The sequence below is a fragment of the Onychomys torridus genome, chromosome 4, assembly GCF_903995425.1.
Source record: "Onychomys torridus chromosome 4, mOncTor1.1, whole genome shotgun sequence".
Classification (NCBI taxonomy): Eukaryota; Metazoa; Chordata; class Mammalia; order Rodentia; family Cricetidae; genus Onychomys; species Onychomys torridus.
In genome coordinates this window covers 38553032-38575160 of record NC_050446.1, presented here as the reverse complement: position 1 = coordinate 38575160, position 22129 = coordinate 38553032, and the positions used below count along the sequence as shown (strand labels likewise).

General features: G+C 38.0%; 1 protein-coding gene across 8 annotated transcripts in view; it reads right to left on the bottom strand.

Moving 5' to 3' along the window:
* Tank (TRAF family member associated NFKB activator) overlaps nucleotides 1–22129 on the bottom strand; it is a 67031-nt gene that overhangs the window by 41278 nt on the left and 3624 nt on the right. For 6 of the 8 annotated variants that reach the window (XM_036184887.1, XM_036184893.1, XM_036184890.1 and 3 more), the window contains one exon: nucleotides 4641–4788. In XM_036184887.1, the coding sequence (XP_036040780.1) occupies nucleotides 4641–4739 (99 nt within the window). In that variant the 5' untranslated portion in view covers nucleotides 4740–4788. Of the gene's footprint in view, nucleotides 1–4640; nucleotides 4789–13366; nucleotides 13398–22129 lie in introns of those variants that run through there. The other 2 variants (XM_036184888.1, XM_036184889.1) reach the window with 2 other exon arrangements.

The window sequence follows — 22129 nt, the reverse complement described above, 5'->3', positions numbered from 1 at the left end:
CCTGGTTGGTTTCTAACCTAAGCTGTTTTTATTTTCAAAAACATGCCTCTTATACCTCATAGGGACTTTGCTTTGTTAGTAGACAAGTAAGTAACAATAGCAAGAACAATAAAAAAACTCACGCAAAAAGACCTTAATATAATGTGAAAGTAACACATGCACATGTTTCCCAAAAAAATAAGCAAGCAGAGCTCGAAGAGCAGCAGAGGCTACTTTTAAATTTAAGACGTCAAGAGATCCCTTGAGGAGGTGGCATCGGAAGAGGGAGCTGCAATCAGTATGGAGGAAACCAAGGCACGAAGGAAGACTCACCTTAGCAACAGCAGCTGGAAAGGCCTAAGGAAAGAGGAGGATCTGAAATTTTTAGAAAACGTGTGGCAGGAAGACTGTTAGGGGTAGAAAGGCAAGAGGAAAGTAGCTCTTAGGGGCTAAATGTGTCTCTGTACTGACAGGCAACAGTGCAGGCTTCTGAATTCATAGAAATCACTGCAGATTTTTGAGGTGGAGTATAATGTAAGTACAACTGAAGGAATCTTTTTCAAAGGACCGTGCCAACTGTTGTGCAAGGAACTGAACACAGACAGCCATTAGTCTTTCCACCTGTCTTCAGCTCTCTGTCTCTCTTGAGGCCACTCATCCTGAGAACAGAAAACACTTCTTTAGCCTCCACAAGCTTGTGCATCATGTAGTTTGAGGTCTTTCTGCTTTATTCCCCAGCTCTCAGTGTACTGTGTTCCCCTCTCCACTAACAACCCTGTAACTTCAACAACCTCTATGCATAGCCAAGCACAAGCCACCGCCCGCTCTCCTCTTACCAGGTCACTGTGCTAACTACTCTACCCTTCCTGAGACCCCTCCCAGTGGGTCTTTACTGTTCTTCTCTAATTTGTTCCTTGCTCTGTGGACTGCTTTTGTTGTTGTTAAGTCTCTGTAACGGGCCCTCCTTTATGTTTCTTTAAAATCCTGGTGTTTGCTGGGTCCTTTGTGTCTCTGAAATGCTTCAACTACATTCTAAATCTGTCTTCTCTTCCTTTTACCCTAACCTAGTCCTGTTCTTGAAATCTTCCTTCAAGCTAAACATTCTGAGAAACACCATGGAAAACCACGCAATCTTACTCTAGTAAGTCTCTGCCTTAGTCACTGTTCTATTACTATGGAGAGACACCAGGACCATGGCAACTATCATAAGAGAAAGCATTTAACTGGGGGCTTGCTTACAGCTTCAGAGGTTAGTTCACTGTCATCACTGCAGGAAGCAGATACTGGAGAAGCAGCTGAGAACTTATTCTGATCCACAGGCAGGGGGCGGGGGCAAAGGGCAGGGGAGAGAGAAAGAAAGACTGAGACTGACTCTGGGCTTGAGACCTCAAAGTCTGTCTCTGTCTCTGTCCCCCCCCCCCCCACACACACACACTTCCTCCAACAAGGCCATCCCCCTAATCCTTCTAACCCTTTCAAATAGGGCCACTCCCTGGTGACTAAGCATTCAAATATATGAGCCTGTGGAGGCCATTCTTATTCAAACCACCACAGTCTCTAACACAGAACCCCTTGTAGGCCTACAGAACTGCAGTCATACCTATCCATCAGATGGTCCATCCATATGTTCCACAGGTCTAAACCTAAGAATCAGAACTGAATTATATATCTGATTTCCCCATAACCAAACTCTAAGTTCTCCATCACTTTGATTTTAGTCATCAGCATTAAACTAGTCATTCTAGATTCCACTGCCATCATCTTCATAAGTGACCTATATTCAGGTGCCACCTGCTTTCTATTTTATCTCCTTAAGAAATTTTAGGTCACCAGGTGGTGTTGGTGCATGCCTTTAATCCCAGCACTTGGGAGGCAGAAGCAGGAGGATCTTTTTGAGTTTGAGGCCAGCGTGGTCTATAGAGTGAGTTCCAGGATAGGCAGGGCTGTTTGGGGGTGGGGGAGTAGAAATTTTAGGTCTTTTCTTCAGTTCACCCATAACTGCTAATTCAGTCCCTTGTTCTGAATTCTTAAAATAATTGCTATTCATTTTTTTCTTTTTATAAACCAAAGTGCAACACATGTACATAAACTTACTATCCAATATATGTTAGTAAAAGTTTAATATATTACACAGTTATTAATACATGAATTTTACATTAATGTACATATTGGAATTTATAAAGTATGACCAGATGATTGCCATATTTGTATATAACTTGTACTTAGAACAAATATAACATGTCCTCAGTATGTTTACTGGGCTCTGTCGGTGTCAAGACTTTTCTGAAGCATATAGTTCTTTAGTAACTTTTCACTGAATAAAGGTACAATACATACTACTTAGTCATAGTCCTCATGATGGGCTGTTATCTTTGCACTTCTTTTCCTGTAATACCTCATCATTCTTGATGAAGTCATAGGACCACCCTGTAGGACATGCAACGTACCAAACACTCCCTCCCTTCTTGCTTTATGCAAACACTCAGAGCAGACACAGACACAAGTACACACACGTGTGTGTGTGACCCCTTTCTCTCAGCTTACTATGCTCTTCCTAATCCTAGTCCAACTGAGAATTCATATTGTGCTGACCTGACTCACAAAGAAAGAATTAGATGCCTTTTCTCTGGGCCACACACTACCTGCTTGATCTTTTCTGTAATGCCTGATAATAGTCAGATGATAGCCAGCAACCCTCTTTTCTGTTTTTTAAATTATACATGAATAACCATTTTATTTATTACCTATTTGAACTTTTACTTATTTTAGTATTCTCAAAACTTCATCATCATCTTCCCTAGTTCTTAGCTACCCTAGAACACAATTAGAACTGTTTGTTGTCTCTTAACAAACCTAATTGTAAAGTAGGAAGAAGAAAATGTGGATGTTTTTGTTTATTTTTTGCTAATTTAAATCATTTTTGAAGGCCCTGTCATATCATGCCCCTCTTCTTCCTGGCCACTTCAAATGAGAAGATTTAGAATCTTTAGTTCACTCAATAACAGTATTCTTTTGCAAACTATGAGAAGATTCACAAAGAATAAAGATGGCTTTTGTAGGATTCAGGAAGGTATCCATAGAAATGTTTAATAGTAGCTGGATCACCTAGAAAGGAAGAAACTGTGTAGGTGACATACTATATTTACTGAAAGAACAAAGGATTTAATGGATAGCATATTTCTTTTGACTTCAAAATTTCATGGAATGCTATTTTTTTCATATGTATCTGAATGTGTGGTATGCATGTGTGTATGTTCATGTTTGTGGGCACATGTGCAAGTGTGTGCATATGAAGGCCTGAGGTAGATGCTGAGTTTCTTCAATTACTTTCTACCTTATTCATCCAGGCAGGGTCTCTCAATGAACCTGAGAGCTTGCCAATGTGTCCATTGTGATTATCTGGCTTTCAAGAGTTAGAATTACAGCCAGATCACTATGGCCACCCAACATCTACACAGGGTCTGGGAATCAAATCTGGTCCTCATGCTCTCGTGGCAAGTACTTTCAACCAGTGAGCCATCTGTCTGGCTTCTCAAGGAAATTTTTTGTTTTTGTTTTTGTTTTTCGAGACAGGGTTTCTCTGTATAGTTTTGGTGCCTGTCCTGAGTCTCGCTCTGTAGACCAGGCTGACTTCAAACTCATGAAGATCTGTATGCCTCTGCCTCCTGAGTGCTGGGATTAAAGGTGTATGCCACTGCCACCTGGCTCCTTGAGGAAATTTTTAACCAGAAGAATCTGTAAGATCCGCGACCTCTAACTGCCAATGGAAGAATAAGCTAACATTCCTCCTAGTAGATCTTTTGGCTGTTATTTTCATACAGGCCTACTTGCAAAATTGGTCCTTTTATATCTGGGAAACTGGCTTTTAAAATTCCCATGTGGTAAGACTAACTGCTGAGTCAGCTTATTTAGACAGCATAATAACATTTATGGTGGATCTACTTTCCCTGAGTTTGGACTTCTGATGACACAGTGTATCCATGAAGCCAGCTCTGAATTAAAAAATAACAACAAAACCCAAATAACTGTGACTCTTATGTGGAATTTCTTATGTTTTGCACACGTGACACAACTTGGAAGCTGGAGGGAAGTATACAGAAGACTGAACAGATTCCTCCAGACCCTTTCACACATCTTTTCCCATGAATCTTCTGGTTAGGAACTCATGCCACATCACTGTAACCACTTACCATCTTCCGTTCTATTTTAACTGTCATAAAGAATGGAAGACGGTAAATTAATAACAAATTTAGTTCAATACATGTTAAGACTTGAGTCTTCCTGTTACCCAAATGACAACATAAAAAATGCAAAGAAACAATGCAAAACTGAGAAGCAATGATAAAAGTCTTTCAGCCATAAAATGATTTTTATAGTTGTTTCTTTCTTATAAAAAAGAAATAGTGACATTTAAAAGTTACTCATGGAGAAACAATGTTTTCTCTTTCTTAATCATAATCACTTTAAAATCAAATCAACCTTTCCCATAGGACACAAAAATGTTTTTAAAAGGTAACAAAAATCTCAATGTCCACTCACTACTACACTTTTGTGTTTGAGTAATCCTAGTTCTCCAAATAGTTTCCAGCGATCTGACATTCTCAGTTCTCAGCCTCAATTTACCAGAGAAACAATCAATTTGCGAATCCCAAACCACACACCTTTTGCTGTAACTCTCTTCGTGCTGAATCCCTATCCATGCACGCTTGTCGGAAGGCTTCATATGCTCTAGTGAGTTGCTCACCAATGTTTTTATCCATTCCTCTTTGTCGTGTAGCATCACTATAAAGGATGGTAAGAATGCCAACTCTGGAAAATATTGTAACAACTTAGATAGTTATTAAAGTTATACACATTTTTAAAATGTGTCCTAAAAAGAGCCATATAAACATAGTACTAGGTGATATCGCGGTTTACAAAAACATCCAAGTTTTACCTGAAATCATGACATAAAGTATAAAATCTACAGTATCAAATAAAACATTCTTCACTAATATTCCAGTTCTTAAGTCATGGTCTAGTTCATGAAAATGCTGCTTTGGGAATAAGAACCTGTAAATATCATCTAAAAATGGAGAAATATAAATGAGCATTTAATTATTAATACTTTAGTATAGAAATGTACAACATGATTAGTAATGTGAGAAGGGACTTTTTTTTTCCTAAATGGATTGCTACTTCTACTTATAAGGTGAATTCTTGCTACACTGAATTAGAGCAAAACTAAATAGATAATAAATGTTTGTGGATGGAGTTCACACTGTTGTTATCACAGAGCAATTAAAATGTGTGAAAATGTTCTTATTTTAGAACAAAATCTAGGGAGAGCTGCTGTTGGATTGTACATTAAAAAAAGAAAGCTCACATCCCCTCAGTCTCAACTCCATTCCCTATTAGTTTCCTAACTTCCCTGCTGCTTCTCAACTACAGAGGATTTTCTTGGAGGAGGTAATTTGGTTTTATCATCTCAGTTTGCCTAACATCTCTAATACATTCCTTGGCACTGAGCTGAGAGCTCCTTAATGATTCTGACTCTTCCGGTGCAAAAAAAAAAAAAAAAAATCCAGAACCTTTCTTTTAGGATTTTCTAAAAGGCACAGGAGACACATAATTCTCTATTGGTTTTCAAGGATAACAAATTATTTTTTGAGGGAGGGGATATTTATAATATTGAAATTTTAAAACATTTATTTTATGCCTATCTGTGTGCATGTGTTCACACACGGGTGTCACAGCACATATGTATAGGTTAGAGGACAACTTGCAGAAGTCTGTTCTTTTTCCACTACGTGGGCTCTGGGGATGGAACATTTAAATCACTATATTTAAATATAATTCACATAAAACAAAATCTAACATTTTAAAGTATATACTAGGGCATTATGCTATGTGGTACAACTGGTACAATATTGTGAATTTTTATCCCTGACAGAAACCCTGAACCTATTAAAAGCTAACATCAACTGGCTGGCAGTGGTGCACGCCTTTAATCTCAGCACTCCGGTGGCAGAGCCAGGAGGATCTCTATGCCAGGAGGATCTCTATAAGTTTGAGGCCAGCCTGGTCTACAGAGCAAGATCTAGGACAGGCACCAAAACTACACAGAGAAACCCTGTCTCAAAAAACAAAAACAAAAAGAAAGAATGACAAAGGTAACATCAATTCCCCACCTTTCCTAGCAAATAATTGGTGTTTGAATGGATTTGCGTCTTAGTAACATTTTATATAGATGAAATGATGACAGGTAGGGCCAGTGGTAGAGAGCTAATCTAATATGTTCAAGACCCTAGTTTAGCACATAATTATCATAAAAATAAATAAATAATGTAATCATACAACACAGGGCCTTAATGTGCGGCTTCTTTCACATATTTTTTTCCTGAGGTTCATCCATGTTGTAGAATATAACAATAATTTGTTCTTTTATACAGCTGAAAATATTCCAAATATTGTATATTCACTGAACGGATATATAACATTTTGTTTATCCATGCCTCATTGCTCAATATTCATTTTTTTTCTACTTTTAGGCTACTATGAATAAAGCTACTATAAATATTTGTGTATACATTAAAATTTTTAAAAATATTCTGCTATGTATAGAGGTATTTTTGTTTGTTTGCTTTTTTGCATGTATATTTGTATACTACATGTATGCTCAGTGTCCAGAGGCCAGAAGAGGGCGTCAAATCCCCTGGAACTGGAATTACAGATGGTTATGAGCCAGCATGTGGGTGCTGGGAATAGAACCTGGGTCCTCCTCAAGTACAGTCAGTGCTCTTACCTAACGAGCAGCCATTATGCTCCAGCCCTATGTGGAGGGGAATTTTCTAGGTCAAATGATAATGCTATGCTTAACTTTCGGGGGCCATCAAATTGCTTCCACAATGGCTGTGCAATTTTACATTTCTACTACCAATGCACAAAGGTTCCTGTTGTATGGTATTTTGCTTATGTTCTGACAAATAAAGCTTGCCTGGAGATCAGAGGGCAGAGCTAGCCACTAGTTAACCATAGAGGCCAGGCAGTAGTGGCACACACCTTTAGTCTCAGCACTTGGGAGGAGGAAGCAGGAAGATCAGGAAGATCAGGCCACCCTGGGCTACAGGAGATTAAACCAGTCTAAAAGACAAACAAAGCCATGGTGGTGCATGGCTTTAACCCCAGCACTAGGGAGGTGGAGACAGGAATATAAGGTGGGTGGAGACAGGATTTCCATTCAGTCTGAGGATTCAGAGACAGGTTTGCCCCTATTTGGTCTGAGATTTCATAGCAGTAAGAAGTCTCTGGGTTTTTATTGTTAAGACTAATTAGGATCATGCTCCAAGTTCCATTTTTTTTTTTTTCTCCATCCTCAAACACTTCTTACAGCCCATTTTTAAAAAATGTAGTTCGTCATGACATCTATGATCACAACAATGACCAGCATGGCAATAATGGCATTTCTATGTTGGAACTAACCAACAATTGTCTAATTGGACTTAAGACCCACTTAACAGAAGAGAAATCATTCCTGGTATTAAAAACCAGTTCCCCAGGTTAGTGAGGTCACCAATCTTAGAAAAGAACCTACTACCAACTCTTTACTGGACCAGCATAATTTCTAACTATATTCTAAATATTATCCTTATATTCACAGCTAAGTGTAGATCCCACCCTCATTAGAGAAGCTTTGGCAAGTGAAAACCATCACAGAAAACCACAAGTGGACACAATACAGAGATTAACAGATGGTTGGGAATCCCTGGTGGATATATGCACAACACAAATCCTGCACGGAAGGCTCAAAGAACATCTTGAAAGATGGGACAGAAAATGTAAGAGCCAGCTGACTAGGAAGTCTGCTGTGAGACTGCCTCTTAGAAATGGCTGCCTAAACTAAACAACAGCATCAATAGACATGTTAATGAAGAAGGGGCAAAATCTCCCAGGGTGTACAACTCCTAGGCAAAGAACTACAAGCAACTAGTGACTGCTGAGAGCAGGAGAATAGGACTCTCCAATGATGAGTTCCCTAACTGGTTATTGGTGTGTGACAGAATTTTCCTGGGAAGTCAATACACTATCTATTCACCCCAAATAGGAAGCCTGTGACAGACCAGAGTATAGATCCCATCGAAGTTCAGCTTGGTAAAAATCTATGAATTTTACTGTGATTACTTACAGGAATATGTGAGGGGTTATTTAAAGGACCAGAAATGACTACTCCAGCATGGGTGACAGCTCACAAAATCTGGAAACCTGGAGCATACTACACAGCCTACAGGCAGCTCAACAGGCTGGAAGGTAGGAGGTGTTCCTTTCAGGCGGCTCAGCTGGTTCCTTCCAGATTGCTTGGCTGGTCCCTGCTTCTTCTAGGCTTTTGGGCTAGTTAAAATCTTCTTTGAGGCTTGGCTAGTCTGAAAGTGACTCTTGAGTAGTCTACTGTTTATATACTCTTGGAAAGAGAGGGACTAGAGAATCTGGTCAGTTTCGGGGACTTCCTGAAGCTACTTTGAGTTGTTTACTTCCTATCATAATGGAGCTTCTTTGTAGAATGGAGTGTTTGATCCCCACTTAGAAATCCTGTTGTTTTAGCTCATTGTAAATAATCAGGGTTATACAGAGAAACTCTGGTCTTGGGGGAAAAAAAAAAAGAACCAAAACAACAACAAAAACCAAAAACCAAACCAAACCCAAAAGATAAAGAAAAAGGAAGGTTCTTCTTTCCCTCCTGAATAGCCTTAGCTACCCTGTTGGAATCAATTGCCTAAGTGTCAGTATTTGGTTTGTGGTGATGCTGGAGGTTCAAGCCAGGAGCTCCAGGGTAAGCAATGAGCTCAGCTATAATCCTAATCCCACAATGCTGTTTTAAATACAGAGGTAAAACAATACTTTAAAGATTGTAAATACACTCCTAAGTAACTTGTCAGGCTTAACAACCATTTCTAGGTTTTAATTGCAAGGATCATAGTGGTAATTACTTTCTGAAGAACTGAAGGAATTGTAATTCTCCACTTGTTCTACTTAGGAATTTAATTCCCATTGATACCTCTGGAAGATGAAAAAGATGATCCTGTTAGGATACTTAATGTGGCTAGGATGTTTCTTACCCGTAGATATTAAAGAAACATATGCGATTAGCATTAATGTAAAGTGCCATTTTGAGTACTTTATTTAAATACTTTCTCATTCAATACGTATTTAAGGAAGTACTTTATTTAAATACTTTCTCATTCAATAAGTATTTAAGGATACGCACTTAGAGCCCTTATCACTCTTAGGAGTTCTCTCACTTCTCCCATGTTTGCTCTGTTTTAAAAAAGGGATTTAAGACTGTTTACCAAAAATAAATAAGTAAATAACTAATTAACTAACTAAGTAAGGAGGAGATAAAAGTACAGGCAGTCACAAAGACTGTAATACACTCAAATACAATAATATACAAGCGCAGAGGTTAGAAGTTATAAGTTACATACATACAGCAATTTGCCAATGGAAACCACACCTCTATTTTAAAATCTGGGACACAAGAGCCTTGAACTGGGATTCTATCAGGTTTAACACTCTGTTCTGTTACTGGCTAAGCCTTAATTATTGGTCACTAAATTTTTGGTGGCTCAAGTTTCTTTCTCATCAGTACAAAAATGATGTTTGGGTAAGATTTCTAAGTAACTTCCTTACTCTATAATTCTTTACTCTGAATGAAAAATGTATGTCTATTCCATCAAAAAGGCATATTCCAATTTTTTAAAATCTAAATGTTATATTAAAAATGCTCTCATATTTTCTTCATATCTAAGTAAATCATGGGGCATTTTTAACACTCTAGGTTTTTGAATGAGATCATATAAACATTATTAAGAGGAACTGCTAAGTAAATCCCATATGGGCACATACTACTTGCTGAAATAAGAATATATGCTAAGGAATTAAGTTTTGGTTGATACAAATAAGTAAATGTTTCATTTTATTCAACCAAGAAGGGAAATGTATGCTAGATTAATGACACTGACCAAAGGAAAAGGAAGGTCTCTGGGGGTATTTACATGTAAATTACATTTTGGTATGCTTTTTGAAAAAAATTATCACTCTTCAGGAAAATACTTTTCATTTGAAGTAAAAATGCTCAAATCCAAACCTCATAATCAATCGCCTCCTTCTCTTAAATGATGTTTTTCTAATTTTTAACAGCTATTGATGAGGGGACTATATTCTGGACATTCACAAATGGATATAACTATCAGAAAGCTGTCCTTTTCATTTATTTCAAAAATTTTCAGTTGGATGGACTCTTGTGGTGGTAAGGTTCCCAGGAAAGGTAAAACAAGAATTAAGCTCAGCTCCTTGACACTGAAGTTGCTAGATTAGGTCTGCACATCTCATACTTCAATTGTTTTATGAAGAAGAAACCATTTGTCTTGGTTAACTACTGATCTGTAGGTTTCTAAAAGAGAAGAGATAAGCTATATCCAATTCAGTATAATATTCAAGACAGGTTCAGTGCTGAACACATGGTATATGATGCTTTTCTCCCAGGAGACAAACAGTCATGGGGTTTTTGCCATTAAACCCCATAATTTAGTGAGGTGGACACACAAGAAAATAACCAACTTAAGAAGTTAGTTAAATGTCAGATAAAAGGTATGATCATACTTTGATAGAGATTTGTCTAGCAAAAGTATTTGTAAATCTTCATCCAATGGTTGGAGTCTTGTGCATTTTTGTATTAGAAAAGAAGAATGAGCTGCTAAAGAACTAAAAAGATAAAGGTTCAAGTAGAAGGAAAAATTAAATCAGAAGAATTGTGAAAACTTCATATAGGATGTGACAAAAATGGGTCCTAAAAGACAAGAAGGACTTCAGAAGTACAGAATTAATAGCATTCACTCTGAAACAGCACAGCCATAAAGAGGCTGTATTTGGTGACTGTAGTATTCTATTTATGAAAGTCTAGTGCAGAGAGTATGAGAGAGGGAGATTCTGGATATGGTATTAAATCTTCATGTATGATTTGCTGCACTGCAAAAGCCCTGGGGCATATTATTCATAAAGCCCATGATTACAGTGACATTAGCTGCATGAACTTCAAACCTACTCAGGTAAGAGCAGACTGTAGTAAGCACTAAATGTCACTAAAAAACTCAGGCTTTAACCTGTTGAACTAAGAGTTTAATGAGGGTTTTCAAGCAGGGCAAGGTAGACTTAATTTTTCATGTCCTTGATTTCAAGAGGACAAAGGGAATTGGCCATGTACAGCCTATTCACTACATCAACCAAACCCAACAAGTACCCAAGAACAAGGCCATTGCTGTTGTATGAAAGTGGCTCATACATTTCAAAGCTTAGTCCTTAGCAACTGGTGCTCTTTTGGAAGGAATGGAACTTTCAGGAGATAGAACCTTGGTGGGTGTGGGCTTTGGAGTTTGATAGTCTGGCCCCACTTTTTTGTCCTCTGCTTTCTTACCAGATGACTGTGTCCAGGTATCTCACACTTCTGCCACCAGCCCTTACTACAGCTGTATCCATCTTAAACTAGAAGCCAAAATAAGCCACTGTCCTCTTGTCAAGCATTTTGTATGGTGGTACATCTATAATTCCAGCTTTGGAGGATGAGGCAGGAGGACTGTCACATGTTTGAAGCCAGCCTGGGATATATAGTAATACCCTATATCCAAAAAACAAGCAAGCAAGGAAATAAATTGAATAAACAAAAAGTTTGTCATATGAAACTTAACAGAGGCCACAGTCACAAGGACATTTCTGAAGTATCTTCAGCAGCATCTATGTGCTCAGACTATACATGAAGCTTCATTAACTGTTCCGTTTTGCCATTAATTGTAAGATGGCTAAAGAACTGATTTCATAAAGCATGGAAATACTCCTGAACTCTGATTTAGAGTTACCACCAAAGTTCATGTAAAGTACTTAGTCTTCAGACTAAAGAAAATTTATCATCTATAAAAATAAAACAAAACAAAGTCCCAATTATATAAGTAAGTAAGTAAGTAAGTAAGTAAGTAAGTAAGTAAGAAAGAAAGAAAGAAAGAAAGGAAGGAAAGAAAGAAAGAAAGAAAGAAAGAAAGAAAGAAAGAAAGAAAGAAAGAAAGAAAGACAGATATACAGAAAGGCAGAAAGACAGACAGACAGACAGACTGGGTGCCAGCCAGGAGTACAGATTAGCAAAGGAAACAATGTGGGGATAGTCTTTAGAAACTACAGCTATATTCTAGATAAATGGGTATAAAGTCAGAGATAAGTGGACTCGAGATATTTCAAAGGTGTAATTAACTGGATTTTTGATGGCCAACTTGAGATGCATTAACAGATAAGAAGACAGTACCTGGTCACTAGTGATTCTAAAATAGTCAGACAAGAAATGGGTGTCAGGATGTGCATTCTACTCAACAAAGTACATAAGATGATTCTGTTGCAGATGGTCCATCAGTAATTTTGCAGAATATTAAAAAATAGTATCGAAAGACACAGGGGAGGGGAAGAACACTTGGTGGGGGTGGATGGGGAAGTTGAGAATATAGTGAATTAAATTTTGAACAAGAATGCTAGAAAAGATAATTAATGAGAAAGAGCCAATTGCTAACTTAATCAGAACTAAAGGTTAAATGTTTTCCCCACTGTATTCCTTGTGTCTGTTTTGAATGTCCTGACACTGGTATACCTTTAAACAGTCATATTCAAATATTCTCACCAAGAAAATCCAGGAAAAAGGTCAATTTTAAAAAGGAAATAGCAAAGAGAGAAGCAGAGTTTATTATTATATCACTTTATGTCGCCAACAGTTATACCTTTCTTCCCCCTCTCCCACATATAAACCAAAAAGATAGGCCTACTTATTTATCTATAAGATGCTAGAGGGAAATCTTGGAAATGCATAAGACTTGCATTGTAAAACAATTCTATGACTTTCTAAAAAGAGATTAACAAAATAGGTAGTAATGCAGGTCTGTTAACTTTACATAGTTCAACATGAAAAATAAATCTCTGGCAGAGTGCTTGACCACATGACTTATTTTATTTTTTTGTGTGTGTATGTGCACATGCAGGTGGCCATGGACAGACTGGAGGTAAATGTTGGATGTCCCTTGACACTGAACTAGATACTTCAGCTAGTAAGCGCTAGCAATGCTCCTAAAGGGAAGTATGCTCGGCCAGGCTGGGCCTTCTTGCATAAGTGCTGGAGACCTAGTGCAGGTCCTTGTCCTTGATCAACAAGTACTCTTAACCATTGAGCCATCTCCTTAGCCCTTGAATGAACGTCTTCTAAAAATATCTTTTCTATTCTATCAAATTTAGGACCATAAATTACAACCAGTCAGGGTTTTTTTTTCAAAAGTAGTAGTTTGCATCTATCTTATGATTTTAATATGCTAGGCATGGTGGCACACACCTTTAATCCAAGCAGTAGGGAAGCAGAAGCAGACAGATGCAGATCTCTGTGAGTTCAAAGACAGCCTGGTCTGCAGTGCAAGTTACAGGACAGCCAGGACTACACAGAGAAATCCTGTCTCAAAACACCTTTAAAAAAAAAAAAAAAGAAAATTAACATGAAAATTTTGAAAAATATTTTTAGTATTCTTTTAAAAGATCCTCCAAACATAGAAGAACAATATAAGAAATGCCATAGGCTGCACAAGATTAATTATGAAAAACTATTTCTAAACTAGTACCTAAAATCTTAGGAGTCAACAGATTAGCCTCCCTTTCCAAACAGAAGGGAGAATATGAGGAAAGAGAGAGAGAGAGGGGGGAGAGGGGGGGAGAGAGAGAGAGAGAGAGAGAGAGAGAGAGAGCGAGCGAGCGAGAGCGCTCTTCTATAGGAAGAGAGTAAAATTTCAGGGAATACAGCTTTTCTCAAAAAGATCTATTTTCCCTTTAAATCACAAGTTTAAAACTGCTGAGCAGCATTTAGCCTTGAGAATATTACATCGATAAATGGGAAGAGGCAAAAGCCTTGTAATTATAAAGCCGTAACCTACATGCTCTTAACCACTGGCATAGTTCTTCATACCTCAGTGTTTAATTTCCCTGAGGACACCAAGAGGCAGTTGGGCAAATGGTTGCAAGTTATAACTTGTTTTATTAGAAGCAATTGTGAGAACTCCAATGAGAAAGTAAATACGGCTTCAGAGCTCTCCAGATCTCCATTTCCAGTCATTCCCAAGATGTTTAGGAGGTGACTTTAAATGTATAATGTACTTTTAAATCTAGATTCAATATTTTTATGCTGTGTAACATACTTTTATTATAATTGCCAAATATTCCAGATAAGCCTCATCTGCCCCAAATCGTGGGGTAGCCTAACAATTTTTCAGATCTCCATCTATGCCACAATTACCTAACTTTTTACCCTTTCTTCAGGGCCATACCAGATTTTCTTAAATATGAAGATTCAGATCTAATAAATTTTAGCATTTTTTGTGCAATCCTACTATGGGGAAGCAAAGTTGACTATCTTCTATATTGATCTCAATTATATCTGGAAAAAAGTTAAATGATATAAAACTAATTACAGACAAGGTTAGATTACAATGTGCTTAAAACACACTGTCTCTAAGACAATTTGTATGTTTAGATATCTCTCTATGGACCTTTCCACGGACCTCATTCATCTGCCCATTTAAAAATGTTTGGGATATGTTTATGGTATAGGCTATTTCTTGTTAATACATTAGAATCACAAGCAACACAGATCAGTAAATTGTATATAAGACTTCTTAGATGATAATTCTATGTAAGGGGAAAATGTGACACATTTTAAATCACTGTCATGAGTCATGTCAGAGCCGGAATACTATAAAATACTACAAAATACTACATAAACATGCACCAGTGGAGGAAAATGGATTTCATAAAGTGCATCTCTATACACGATCTGCTTTTTGAATTGTTCCTGAATAATACAGAATATGAAAACTAAAACAGCAGCTGCTAAGGTAGAAGACTTTCTGATTAAAAAACAAGTATTTGATGCTTTGGCTGATGGCTCAGAACAATAGCACTTTATTGATCTTGATTCTATGAAACTCCCATTGTCTTTCAGAGTATAAACAAATGTTTCATTATAATGGCATTTTTTGTGGAGAAAGTGGAATGTGACATCATTCTTTTTTGACCAAGCAACAATGATCCTCTTTATTTGATGCTTCCCTTATCAATACATAATCACTGCAAATCCAATTAAAATTTCAAACTGTCTATAGATAATTGAGGACACGGTCCCAATGCATGTCTTTAAAATCTAAGCACGGAGCACGGCAATTTCTGTTCTGTTTGACTTGCATCCCAACACTGGAAGAAAAGTAGTCCTCTAAACGTTAAGACAATGGCACAAGAAATGTCAGGCTATTCCTCATGGGACACTACAAGGACTAGAGTGCACATATATTTGCCAGATGCTTCATATAAACCACTTGCTTTACAAGTGTTCTGCTGCAGGAACACATGAATTCTGGTACTTTAGAGATAAGAAAACAACTTCAAAAGGGTACATAATTTATCTAAGGTCATAGAATTAGAAAATGGAAGAACTGAATAAACCCAGGGGTATAATTGAAAACACAATCTTTAGTTCTTTGATCTTAACTTATATTTGGCTGTCCTGGAATTCATCTGTAAACCAAGCTGGCCTTGAACTCAGAGATCCACCTGCCTCTGTCTCCTGAGTCCTGGAACTAAAGGTGTGAGCCACCAATGCCTGGCCTAATTTAGTCTTTATTTTATCAAAGCAATACATATTTATAACCTATTGAGTCAAATAGCTCTACAAGGTTTAAATGGACAATAGTCCTCTGCATCTTTTCCAAATTTCCTACTTCATCTTGACAACAACCTTTTGTCTGATTATCATTTTCTATCTGTTTTTTGTTAGATTAGCATTCAGCACTTACTGTAGTTTATTATAACACTATTTACTGCTGAACTATATGAAATCTTATGGTTGCTTTCATTTCCTGAAAAAGGTTTCCTTAAAAAACTTTCATTTTACTTCCTATTACTGTATCAAAATTCCTCAATTTTTTGTTGCTGTTCTCTGTTTTCTGGAACTTATAGCCATCACAAATTGATACTTGGTAAGTTCAGTCAATCCAGCCTCCCAGTTCTTGAATTTTCTTTTCAATTTTCTTATTTTCGTCTTCTTTTCTGAGACTTCTAATATATGGATGATGGATCTTCTGAACTGGTCTCTAATGTCCTTCATCACTACTATTCTTCTTTCTCTCTGGTTTTTGGTTTTGGGTTGTTTGTTGTGAGACTGGGTCTCACTATGTAGCTTTTGCTGGTCCAACAACTTTTCATGTAGACAAGCTGGTCTCAAATTCAGAGATCCGCCTGCCTTGCCCTCCTGAGCACTGAGATTAATGGCATATGCTACAATGCCTGGCCTACTCCCACCCCACCCTCTTTTCTTCCCTGTTTTATTTTGTTTTCCTAGAAGACAGGGTTTTGTTAAATAGCTCAGGCTAGCCCAAAGCCCTCAGATTTGCTATCACCTTTCTTTAGCTTTCCAGGCTCCTAGCCTTTGAAAATAAACTTTTCTTATTTTCAGGAACAATCTTATAGGCTGCTTTCTCTAAAACCAATACTATGCTGCTAAAAGAGTCAGCCAATCCTGAAAAGACAGTAAAAAACCTAGAGTAAGTAGTGGTGCTTTAGAAGCTTACTAAGACTTTGGAATATAGGTGCTAAACAGTTTCCTACCTCCAATATCCCAGTTCAACCAGGCCAGCTGAAAAATCATGGGCTTAATAGTCAAAATTCTAGCATATCTACCCTAAAGTGATACATAACACTTTAAAGTCTACATTGTGCGTTTGTGGGGTGAGAGACAAGTGTGGGAGAGTGAGAGGTAGGGAAAGCCCCTGGCTGGGTTTCCCCAACTGCTGAGACTATTGAACTTCAGGGTAAATGTTCTGTTAGGGTTCACACTTGTGGGGGGAGGCCAATTCAAACCTGATGCAGTTTCAGGATGGGGAAAGGAAATCACCTTAAAAACATCAACCTCTTCTACTTTGCCCTAGAGGAGAAGGGCACCTGTCTTCCCCAATCCCTTCTGCGTATGAGTACTAAGAATTCACATTCTATTTCAGAAAAGTTGCCACCTGAGCTGGGTAAAAGGTCAATACATAAAAGAAACATTTTATCCTTTCTGTATCTCAACCATAGTTCCTCTAATTTTAGCATTAGGAGCAAAACTTAGAAAAATCTGTCAATAACAGTACATATACATAAGTGAGACAGTCTCTATTTTCAGTCTTGGATGGGTTAGGCCGACCTTTCAAGACACATTTTCCTTACTCAAAAGAAAATGGTAGGCAGAGCTAGTTCCAGGACAACAAGAGCCACACAGAGAAACCCTGTTCAAAAAGGAACTGTCATTCCTAACATTAACGATCACTTACCACTCCAGAACTACATTAAGAGGCCATCAGCCAATTTCTCCAATGACAGTTTGCAGTCCTGCTTTTCATGCCATCAACTGTGGCTATGGATACACTCATAGCATGCCACACTAAACAATTGCTAAATTCCAACTAGGCAGCTAATACAAAGGAAATTTTATTGTAGTTCTAATAGTGCCAGAAATTTTTGTTCTGCATTTTTTCTATAACCTGATTAGCTAAAATTATCAGGATAAACAAAATGGGACAACTAGTAAGTTGAATCAAAGAACCCCTGAGTAACACTACTAAATGTTAGAACCTGGTAAAAATGTATCTTCCAAGAAGGAAATATTTTATAGGACCACACCCATGAGTTTCAGCTTTGCTTCACTTCCTTGTTTTCTCCAAATTACATGGGAAGATACTCTAAAAAATGTGCTAGGGGATTTTTGTCACCATGTAAACACCATGATGTGTACTTAGACAAACCTAAATAGTATAGCCTACTAAACATCCAGGCTGTATGGTACAGCTATCATTAGACAAATGGTCTCTGACTATCAGAAATAGGACTATACTTTCTTCTCCCAGACTCCTTATCAAATGCCAGAGGCTCAGGTGTATAGTCAGAGAACAGAACAGAAGAAAACTTGGCCATGTGATTTTCTATCTCTGAACTAAATATAAATATGGCACTACTCAGTAAGCTGTGCTCAGGCACATGAGTGATTATTCTTTTGTGGGTTTTGTGGGAGTAGGGGAAAGTGAGAAAGAGAAGGGGAGAGAGAGGGGGAGAGAAGGGGAAAAGAGAGAGAGACAGAAACACTCGCCATGTGGTCTAAGCAGGTTTTGAATTTGTCATTCTCCTGTCTCAGCCTGCCAAGTGGTAGGATTACAGGCAATGTGCCACCATGACATACTTCACAAGTAATGTTCAAGGGTCTCAGTAGAGGCCAAGTTAGAATCTAGAGAGAAAGGAGTGAGAACATGAAATTTTATATGGCTCATACTAGTTTGTTCTAAGTCAAATAAATCAGGGACATTCATAGATGAGAAAACTACAGAGAATGTTTATACTCAGTATGTAATGTGTAGAGGATAAGTTACTACTATGTGGGGAAGAACAGCATAAATTATTACCTACAATTTGTGAGATTTTATCAAAAAATAACCTTTTTCTTTTATTTTTAATTAATTATTTTCCAGCTTGATCAATTTCCCCTCCCTCCCTCCTTTTCTCCCATTCCCTCCATCAACCCCCAACCCCTCCTCCTCTTTTCTCTTCAGAAAAGGGCAGGCCTCCCATGTATATCAGCTAGCTATGGCATATCAAGTTGCAATAAGATCAGACACCTTGCCGGGCAGTGGTGGCGCACGCCTTTAATCTCAGCACTTGGGAGGCAGAGGCAGGTGGATCTCTGTGAGTTTGAGGCCAGCCTGGGCTACAGCACAAGTTCCAGGACAGCCAGGGCTGTTACACAGAGAAACCCTGTCTCAAAACAACAACAGAAAGATTAGGCACCTCCTCTCCTATTAAGGCTGGACAATGCAACCCAGTATGAGGAAAGGGTCCTCAAAGCAGGTAACAGAGTTGGAGACAGCCCTTGCTTCCACTGTTAGGAGTCCCACAAGAAGACCAGCTACACAATTATAACATATGTGCAGAGGGCTATGCAAGCTCTCTGGTTGGCAGTTCAGTCTCTTATAAGTCCAGGTTAGTTGCTTCTGTGGACTGAAAGAAATAACTTTAAAATCCTGAGAAATGTCAGTATCAAGAACTATAAACATTTCTAGTTTAGGGACAGTAAATATATGAGGTCATGAAATTATGATTTAGAAAATGCTATGTAGTAAACAGTCATTAAGAGTAAACTGTTTAGCCTAGTGAGTGGTACATGACTTTAATCTCAGCACTTGGGAGGCAGACACAGGTAGAGTTTGAGGTCAGTCTGTTCTGCAGAGTGAGTTCCAGGACAGCCAAGGCTACACAGAGAAACCCTGTCTCAAAAAACCAAAAAAAAAAAAAAAAGAGTATAAACTATTCAGCCATCCTGGAGTGATGGCTGATTTGCTGAAAGACTCAAATAACTTTTCTTCAAGCAATTTAAAGTAATAGCTCCTTCATACTGGAAAGATGGAAGTCTTTGATTTCTGTCTTTTTAGCAATAAGTCTGCAGCAAAATTAGTTAACTGTATGTAGTCCACTGCTCAATAAATGATATCCCATATTTCATTTACTGCAAATATTTCAAGGACTCTTACTTTTAACTTGCTAAGTAACCAATAAAATGCAATTCTTATTAGTTTTCTTAATCTAATCAATTTCAAATAATTCCCTACTTCAATGATTAAAAGTTAAGACTTTATTTTCACTGTTAACACACTTTAGTGTGTATGTGAAGGAAAAATATTGGTGGTAAGTAAAAGTTGTTATAGACTATTGATACTTGAAACTATTTACATTCATCACTTACTATCTATCACTATCATTATGGAGACTTTATCTTTGAAAGAAGAAAAGTCAAGTTATGGTCCAGGATATTTTTCCTGTGAGAAAATTAGCATTATTTATTCCCCCAATTTCCTCAAAAATAGGAAACAAAAATCCAAAAAAGTCTCTTTAAAACTACTGTCATTCTGAGCCCTGTGGAACAAATTTTGCTAATCTTGCTCAAACAACATTGCACACAAAACAAAAAATGAAGTAGGTAGAAGAATGTTATTGAGCAAAATACACTGCTTTTTTATCTTTGTTTCAATTCTGCTATAAAAAGAAAAGGTGTTGCTTTTGCACAGGCAGGCTCTACACCCCGAAGGAAACTATCAGCTTCACTCTACTGTCTTCAGCTCCCCGTTTTGCTGGGAACCTTCTTATTTTCGTGGTAGTAACAAGCTGTCATTGTGCTGCAGCCCAGTCTCACAGGCAGCTGTTCCACAGGAAACAGGTGAGAAAGTATAGACTATTTAATATGACGTGAACGCACCAGGACAGTTCAGGGTAAAGGTGTTGGGTTACATATGCATGGAGCAGAGCTTTAATGATTGATTACAAGCCAACCATCATTACAAAAGCTGTCCGAGTTAGGATTTCTATTGCTGTGATTAAACACCATGACCAGATACAACCTGAGGAGGAAAGAGTTTGATTCCACATCAATGCCTATCATCAAAGGAAGTCAGGACAGGAACCCAAACAGGGCAGGGACCTGAAGATATAGAGGCCATGGAAGAGTGCTGCTTACTGGCTTGCTCCTCATGGCTTCCTCAGTCTACTTTCATACAGCACCAACCCAGGTGGCACCACCCATACGGGCCATGCCTTCCTACATTAATCACTCATTTAAAAATGGACCACAGGCTTGCCCACAGGCATCTTCTCACTGGTGGCATCTTCTCACTGATGTTTCCTCTTCCCAAATGACTCCAGCTTGTGTCAAGCCGACATACAACTAGCCAGCACAAAAGCCCACTTTTTAACTACTAATTTACTGTTAACACATAATAATGTTGTTAACTTATCTTTTGTAGAACTATTTAATCAAAGAATTATTACTGTTACATGTATGCACATGATGAATGAGGACTCTGTGGAGTCAGTTCTCTCCTTCCACTTTATTTACGTGGATACCAGGGTTCAAACTCAGGCTGCCAGGCTTGCTGAGCAAGGATTTTTACTTGCTGAGCCATTTAGATAGCTTTAGAATAATTAACTTGAATTAAAACAACAACAACAACAACAAAAATCTATAATTATTTATATAGAGGTTGTGTGTATATGTGTTGTGTGGAGGTGGGGGGAGGTGTATTCCCAGCACATGTGTGAAAGCCAGAGAACAACTTGGGGGAGTTGGTTTTCTCTTTCTGCCATACAGGTCTGGGATCAAACTCAGGTCATCAAACTTGGTGGCAAGCTCCTTTACTTCCTGAGTCAAGTAGTTGGCCGGAGAATTATTAACTTTTATAAATGACCATTTCAGACATTTTTTTTTTTTTTTTTTGGTTACTTTCAAGAATCACCCTTGGCAGGCAATGGAACTTAGCAAATACACATCTGTAAACTATGGAGGTTATGTCATAATAAATACTATAATACATCCACAAATACTACTTTCATGAGAATGCAGGCATTATGTGAATGGCTACTTGGTTTTCTTCATTTATGACTAAGTTTTCAAAGGTAAAAATAATTATAGGCTGGTGAGATGGCTCACTATGTAACCCACACCAAAAGCCAAGTTAAGTAGAAGGCACTTATAGCCTAGCATTCCTATGGTGAAATGGGAGGCAGACAGGAAAAATGACCTGAGGCTGGGCCAGCTAGCCTGGAAGTACACACAGCTCAGCAGAAACAAGAGACCCTATCTTAACAAGGCAGAAGGTGAAAACAGAAAATCATGAAGGCAGTCACTCCTGACTTCCAAACATGCACCATGGCATACACACATTTGCTCATGCCCCACCCCACCCCACCCCACCCCTCTCTGTCTCTCTCTCTCTCTCTGTCTCTCTCTCTGTCTCTCTCTCTCTCACACACATACACACACACACACATACAAATGCAAACACAAATAAAAATGAAATCTTAAAAAAATTGACGTTTGAGGGTTTACCGTATAACAAAAAAATACTCATATACAAAGGTAAACTGCAAATAAAAAATCACCTGCTGATACAAAACTACTATTCTCATGATTATAGTTATTTATCTTTTGTTTCTAACATTTTGGTTTTTTGTTTTTTCATTTTTGAGACAGGGTTTCTCTGTGTAG